The sequence below is a fragment of the Nematolebias whitei genome, chromosome 16, assembly GCF_014905685.2.
Source record: "Nematolebias whitei isolate Nwh7 chromosome 16, NemWhi1, whole genome shotgun sequence".
In the NCBI taxonomy this organism is placed as follows: Eukaryota; Metazoa; Chordata; class Actinopteri; order Cyprinodontiformes; family Rivulidae; genus Nematolebias; species Nematolebias whitei.
In genome coordinates, this window is record NC_056513.1 from 30,375,592 (window position 1) to 30,383,437 (window position 7,846).

A 7,846-nucleotide genomic window follows, 5' to 3' on the forward strand; every position below is an offset into this window, starting at 1 on the left:
TATATATATATATATATATATATATATATTTTATAACAGTGCCTTTTATATCTGAGTTATTTTTGATGGAATGGCCAATATTTAACTTTATTGCTAATATCTGACGATATTGAGCATCCGTAATTGAAAGGTTAATTTGCTTCTGGTATATTAAATATAAATGTGTTCGGAGCGTCACCACCATCGTACAGACAAGTGTGAGCAAACTTCTGGTGCAGGTAGCCTGTTTGGTCCCTGTGACACTCAGTGTTTCTGATGTTTTAGTTCTTATGATTATAAAATGTTAACACTAAAACATGAATATTTATATGCCCCAGATTATAGCAAAGATGTGTGTCTCTGTTTAACTTTTAATTTTTTTCCCCAAACTCACTTCTCTCTGTGAGAGTCAGTTTCATCATAAATATTTGTAAAATTCAATTCTACATATTTTTTAACAACAATGTGTGGCTGTTTGGATGTGATAAACTTGCTTATATATTTAGAAGCATACTGAGAGGTAACTGTACTGTGATTAATGTAATTATATTCAAATAAAATTAATATAAACATAAATGTAATTCACTCAGGTCTACGTGTTGGGGAAAAAAATTAATATTTTTATTTATTATCTTTGTAAATGCTTAAGCAGTTGAAGCTACAACATCTACTGTTTGCTTATTTTTTGCAACAATTCTTTGATCTTTTTGTTTCAGGATCTCCCGAAACCTTCAGAAAAGAAAATGTTGTTGGTGTTGAATCAAAGTGCCTGGACATCCCAGTCTAATTCATTTGCTTCTGGTATTTTGAGACAAGCTGGAAAGTCTGAGACAGGCAAGACAGGTCTGATCAACCTTGGGAACACCTGTTTCATGAACAGCATCATCCAGACCCTCTTCATGGCCACAGAGTAAATGAATTTGAGTATTTTCACACAAAATAAATGTGTTGCACATTTCCTGCTTTGAAATTCACCAATAAACATGAATTTCTTACTGCAGTTTTAAGAGGCACGTTTTAGCCTTGCATATAAATGCCTCCAACACTCTGATGAAAAAGCTTCAGCTCCTCTTTGCTTTCCTCGCTCACACACAGGTCAGTCTTGTCCTGATTAATAATCTCTGAAACAGAACGCTGAATGACGGCAGTCTGGTTCTTTGTCCTGCAGAGGGCAGCATACGCTCCCAAAACGTTTTTGGAAGCTTCTCGTCCTCCCTGGTTCAACATGGGCTCGCAGCAGGATTGTTCCGAGTATCTCAGATTCCTTTTAGACAGGTACTCTAAATCTTCTATATGACTTCTCATATTTACCTCAAGAGGCTGTAAAGTTCTGAGGTACAACTAGGCCTGTCATGATAAACAATAAATCAATCACATGTTAAATGAAAATTATCAACCTCATTTTCATTTATCACCTTTATCGTTTCTTCGTGTTTCTGTCTTTCTACTGAAGACACTGGATGACAAAAGGCTCAACTCCGGTGCTCTTCACCGACCACTCCCTTTCTCTTTTCTCTTTAAAATCAATTTTAACCATCACTTTTTAGATTGTTAAAAGCAGCTAAGCTGAGAAGCTAAGCTACAAGCTAGACTAACAAGCCAACCTCGAGAAAAAACTTGCGTCCTGTCGAAGCTCCAAAATTCTTGGTTGAAACTTGTGCCTTTGTGTAAAAAGTTGTTTTTCGCTGCAAAACGAAGCTGAGAACTTGTTTACTGTTTGTTTTTTTTTTTATTAAAAGCTTTGTGTGAAAAATGCTATGCTAAAGAGCTCAAACCACACCGAGCGTCCGCCATTTTGAGAACCAAAAAAAGTAAAGAGAGACGGCCCATGTCACGTCAAGGGGCCTCCCTCCCATTTTTCTTAGAGACACACTGCTCGCTCCCTCACTATCCATCCTTCAGTTCAAACAGTCTTATACTGCCATCCAGTGGTCAAAAAAGGTACTCCACACAAAACAAATTAACCACCATTTCTTCTTAAATTTGACAATAATTATTAATTATTGTCAAATTTCAAACAATATTCTCGTTTATCGCAATAATTTCTGAGACAATTAATCGCCCAGCAAAATTTGTTATCGTGACAGGCCTAGGTACAACTAATGTTGTCTCTTAATGCCCAGTTTGCCTCTCTTTTAAGGATGCATGAAGAGGAAAAAACGCTTCAGGTTCTGGAATCTACTAAACCAAAACTTGCTCCTTTGGTTGACGCAAGCAGCAAAGACCCAACATGTCTGACTTCTTCCGAGGAACACAAGGAGTCATGTTTGACTCGAGCAGACTCTACACCTGCTGATGATCAAAGGACTTTAATAGAAAGGATGTTTGGTGGAAAGCTGATCACAGGCATTCGCTGCATGCAGTGCAACTGCATCTCAGAGAAAGAAGAGCCTTTTACAGATTTATCTTTGGCCTTTTGTCCGTCTGCCTCTTCTCAAAACAGTCATAAATCCCAGGGGCCCTCAGAGGAACCCAAAGTTCTCTGTCAGGGATCTGTCAATGGTGGCAGTGAAGCTCCTGAGCCAGACTCAGCCAGCTCTCTGGCTACTAGTATTCAATATGAGCCAGTAACAAATGAGAATCCTCTTTCTGTGCCTGATCTGGTGAACTATTTTCTGGCTCCAGAGATCCTTGATGAAGACAATGCGTACTTCTGTGAGACGTGTGGCTCCCTCCAGAGGGCAGAGAGGACTCTGAAAGTGGTTTCCTCACCTGAATACCTAATCCTCACACTGCTGCGATTCTCCTATGATGCCAAATGTCATATCCGTAGGAAGATTCTAGACAACGTCACCATCCCACCAGCCTTGATACTTCCCGTTCATACCCCTAGTACACCTGCACTGTGGCCTTCCGCCTCCTCCTCCCCTTTGCAAGTAGATTCTCCCGAAAGCAACGAGAATCTGGCCAAGAAACTCAAACCGTCGCAGGGAGAAGAGGAGAGGGCGAGGATCAACGAAGAAGAGAGAAACAGAGCTGGAGGAACGCTGGTTCAATCTGTGCCCTATTTGCTAAGCTCAGTGGTGGTGCATTCTGGGATATCATCAGAGAGCGGACACTACTACTCATATGGTCGAAACATCAACGGAGCAGATGGAGCACAGCATCCTTCCTGTCACTCAGCTGTCGGAGAGGATCTGGCCACATGTAACCTCTGCACACCTGTACAAGGTGACATACAAACCTCCAGTGGTCCTGAGGCGAGAGAGTGGCTGCTTTTCAATGACAGCAGGGTGACGTTCACGTCTTTACAGTCAGCACAGAACATCACCAAACGCTTCCCCAAGGACACAGCTTATGTGCTCATGTACAGGAAACAGGAGCAGAACTTGAACAGGGGGGTGGCAAATGGGATGACGATAAGTACTGAGCCACCTCTTCAAAAAGAACTGCTGGATGCTATTATCAAAGACAACAAGCTGTATTTACAGGTAACCTAAAACACACTTTTCCTTCGTATTGGCATCACTGCAAACACTATGTGCCTTTAAACTGGGGTCTTAAACTTTAAACTTAAACGGGGGGTGAGGTGTTTAAACTTATTTTAATAGAACCATGGTGACCTAGTTTAGTTTTTCAAATTTTTTTGAAAATGCGTCACTCAGAGAAAAAAATAGTTGCAAATAAAAAATGTCTTCAGTGTAAACATCAATATAAATAAGTTTATTGGTTATTTTTGAATCCCCCTGCTGACCATAACCTCAAAATGTGGGTCCTTCCCACATCTGCCTCCACCCTCATTTGCCCCCACACTTGGTTCTTGAGCAAGGCCCTTACCCCCACCACCACCATCATCACCATCATCATCTGCTCCTCAGAGAGCCCTAGATGGCAGCCCCCAGCTCCGAACAGAGGGATGTGGTAGCTCAGCTCACACATATTCATACACAGGGAGACATACAGGTGCTGGTCATAAAATGAGAATATCATGAAAAAGTTGATTTATTTCAGTAATTTCGTTCAAAAAGTAAAACTTGTATATTATATTCATTCATTACACACAGACTGATATATTTCAAATGTTTATTTATTTTAATGTTGAGGATTATAACTGACAACTAATGAAAACCCCAAATTAAGTATTTCAGAAAATTAGAATATTACTTAAGACCAATAAAAAGTAAAGATTTTTAGAAATGTTGGCCAACTGAAAAGTACGAACATGAAAAGTATGAGCATGTTCAGCACTCAATACTTAGTTGGGGCTCCTTTTGCCTGGATTACTGCAGCAATGCATCATAGCATGGAGTCGATCAGTCTGTGGTGCTGCTCAGGTGTTATGAGAGCCCAGGTTGCTCTGATAGTGGCCTTCAGCTCCTCTGAATTGCTGGGTCTGGTGTATCTCATCTTCCTCTTCACAATACTCCATAGATTTTCTATGGGGTTATGGTCAGGCGAGTTTGCTGGCCAATGAAGAACAGGGATACCATGGTCCTTAAACCAGGTACTGGTATCTTTGACACTGTGCAGGTGTCAAGTCCTGTTGGAAAATGAAATCAGAATCTCCATAAAGTTGGTCAGCAGCAGGAAGCATGAAGTGCTCTAAAACTTCCTGGTAGACGGCTGCATTGACCTTGGACCTCTGAAAACACAGTGGACCAATACCAGCAGATGACATGGCACCACAAACCATCACTGACTGTAGAAACTTGACACTGGACCTCAAACAACACGGATTCTGTGCTTCTCCTCTCTTCCTCCAGACTCTGGGACCTTGATTTCCAAGGAAATGCAAAATATACTTTTATCAGAGAACATAACTTTGGACCACTCAGCAGCAGTCCCAGGCGAAACCCTTCTGACGCTGTCTCTTGTTCAAGAGTGGCTTGACACAGAGAATGCGACAGCTGAAATCCATGTCTTGCATACGTCTGTGCGTGGTGGTTCTTGAAGCACTGACTCCAGCTGCAGTCCACTCTTTGTGAATCTCCCCCACATTTTGGAATGAGCTTTGTTTCACCATCCTCTCCAGGGTGTGGTTCTCCCTATTGCATGTACACTTTTTTTCTACCACATCTTTTCCTTCCCTTCTCCTCTATTAATGTGCTTGGACACAGAGCTCTGTGAACAGCCAGCCTCTTTAGCAATGACCTTTTGTGTCTTCCCTCCTTGTGCAAGGTGTCAGTGGTTGTCTTTTGGACATCTGTCAAGTCAGCAGTTTTCCCCATGATTGTGTAGCCTACAGAACTAGACTGAGACCATTTAAAGTCATTTGCAGGTGTTTGGAGTTAATTAACTGATTAGAGTGTGGCACCAGGTGTCTTCAATAATGAACCTTTTCACAATATTCTAATTTTCTGAGATGCTGAATTTGGGGTTTTCATTAGTTGTCAGTTATAATCATCAACATTAAAACAAATAAACATTTGAAATATATCAGTCTGTGTGTAATGAATGAATATAATATACAAGTTTCACTTTTTGAATGGAATTACTGAAATAAATCAACTTTTTCACGATATTCTCATTTTATGACCAGCACCTGTAATGTAAAATAAATAATAAAGGAGCTGAAATAATAGGAAAAAAAACAATAACTTCACTAGCTTGGTTGGCAGCTATTTAAAATAAACGGCAGTCAGCTCCTGTCCTTATGGATCGGTCACATTGTCATGATACCCAATCAGGATTTTTTTTTTTCGACATTGGTACCGATACTAATATCGGATCAGTGCGTCTCTTCTGGTATCTAATTAAGAATTTATTTATTTATTTTTATATCGGTACCAATACCAGTACTAATATCAAATCACTGCATCCTCCTACAAATCATTGTAATACTTGGTTTAGTTACATCCACTCATTATCTTTACCCGCTTCTTACTTTTTGGGTCGTGGAGGTAACCGGTGCCCATGTCTAGCTGTCACTGTGTGGGACAGGACCTGGACAGGTCTCCAGTCCACCTCAGGGACACATAGAGACAAATGAGTCAACCATTCACTCTCTCACTCACACCTAGGATCAATTTAGAGTTACCAGTCAGACTAACATGCATGTTTTTGGTGTGTGGGAGAAAACCGGAGTGCCTGTAGAAAACCACACATGCATGTAGAGAACATGCAGACTCCACACAGAGGAGCCCCGGACTGGGATTTGAACCGGGGCACCTTGCTCACTGAGAGGCAGCAGCTCTACCAACTGCGCCACCGTGCTGCCTCCGGTTTAGTTACATAATGACTTTAATTGCTGGATGTCCAGCACGAGCTGTTGGCTTTCAGTAACTGTGCCCCACTGAGCAGTTTAGTTGAATAGCCCTTGTTTATTTATTTTTATTTAACCTTTATTAATACAGGTAGTCTCGCTGAGTCACAAGGACTCATTTTTAACAGAGCCTGTTGAGATGCAGTTGGTGGGGGTCAAGGGCCTTGTTCAAGGGCCCAGCAAATGAGGGTGTAGACAGGTGTGGGTGTTTCACCTTTTCCACCCACATTTTGATGTTGTCGGTCTGGGGAGTCAAACCGGCAACCTTCCGATGACAGGCCCACCTTCTCTAGCCTCTGCGTCACCACTCCCCCGTATATGTAGCTCCAGCGTAGACTGTACTTCTGTTGAGAGCTAAGAGCACATCAGAATCAGCTTTTGCCGTTGCACCGAAACAACAAAATTACATTTCAGTATAGCCTGTCCGAGTAAAACACAAACAAACAGACATGGGGGGGGGGGTGTCATGATTTTTACACATGGATTCAAATCTGAATGGTTGTGTTTAAAAGTGATCAGGTGTAAATTCTCAATGTGCAACATTCAGCTGACATGCCACAGCCCAGTTATACTAGGATATTGCCTCTAGAGGTAGTTGTAACACATGTGCTGTTAAAAAGACGTCACTATTTCCAAAATGTTTTGCTTTTATAATCATTGGAAAGTTCAGTTTTACAGTTTAACCTTTTATTTCTGTTTACTTCCCTTCACATAAACAGGAGCAGGAGCTCAGTGCTCGTACCCAAGTTCTTCAGGCCTCTTCGTCCTCATGCTCATTCAGGCCCAACGGTTCAGATGACAATAACCCACCTGGAAGCTGTGGCCCATCTGGGGGGGGCGGAGGGGGTGGGGGCTTCAACACCATTAGCAGACTGGTGTTCTGAGAGGAGAAGACAAAAAAAAAAAAGTAGAACCCAGCCGATATATCAGTAGGACTGATATTTTAGGCCGATATAGGCGTTTGGGGACATATCGGTATTGGTGACAACTGTACCATTATGCGTCGATACAAACACTGGGAACAAGTCGTGTCCTTGCTTTTAAAAGGCATAATTGCACCATGTATCCAGCAGACGGCGCATACGGACTACTTTCAAGTCATGCCTACTTTAACTTTCAGTACAGCCGAAGCAGGGAATGGTGTTATGGTATGGAGATGATAATTTTATTGCAACTGATCTGTAAATTAAATTAAATCAACAAAGTCAACAATAATAAATTCTTTTCAATCCTCTAACCCGCTTCTCATTGCTATGTGTCTCTCGAGCTAGCAAGCTAACGTTTAAATTACCTAGCATAGGCTTTTGCCTTGTAAAACTTTAGCCAGAACAATAAATCTAACCTGGAGGTCAAATATATATCATTGTTAGTTCTCTTAGCTTTGTCGTCCTGAATGAAATGCATGGTTTGTCTGAAATCTTTACTTCTCTGCAAAGGAAAAAAAAAAAAACGCTACTGCGGTCAATAATTACCAGTAGGTCTTCACCATACGTGACCGATAGACCAAACAATTAACTGGGAAGGGTGCTTCTTTAATTTATATTTTTGGAACACACTTGATAACTTTGTGGAGGATAGAAAATGCAAGCGCATATTAGGAAGACTGTTTCAAGAAGTGTTAAAACAGGTTGACATTCTTGGGGGGTGGACGAAACTAGAAAAAAT

General features: G+C 41.2%; 1 protein-coding gene across 1 annotated transcript in view; it reads left to right on the forward strand.

Annotated features, from left to right (window-relative positions):
* The window catches only part of usp38 (ubiquitin specific peptidase 38), a 33,847-nt gene extending 26,469 nt beyond the window's left edge, over positions 1 to 7,378 (forward strand). The window contains exons 7-11 of the mRNA XM_037690573.1: positions 696 to 889; positions 981 to 1,074; positions 1,148 to 1,254; positions 2,120 to 3,410; positions 6,901 to 7,378. Coding sequence (XP_037546501.1) covers positions 696 to 889; positions 981 to 1,074; positions 1,148 to 1,254; positions 2,120 to 3,410; positions 6,901 to 7,065 — 1,851 coding nt within the window. The 3' untranslated portion in view covers positions 7,066 to 7,378. The remainder of the gene's footprint in view (positions 1 to 695; positions 890 to 980; positions 1,075 to 1,147; positions 1,255 to 2,119; positions 3,411 to 6,900) is intronic.
* The last annotated feature ends 468 nt before the right edge of the window (positions 7,379 to 7,846 follow it).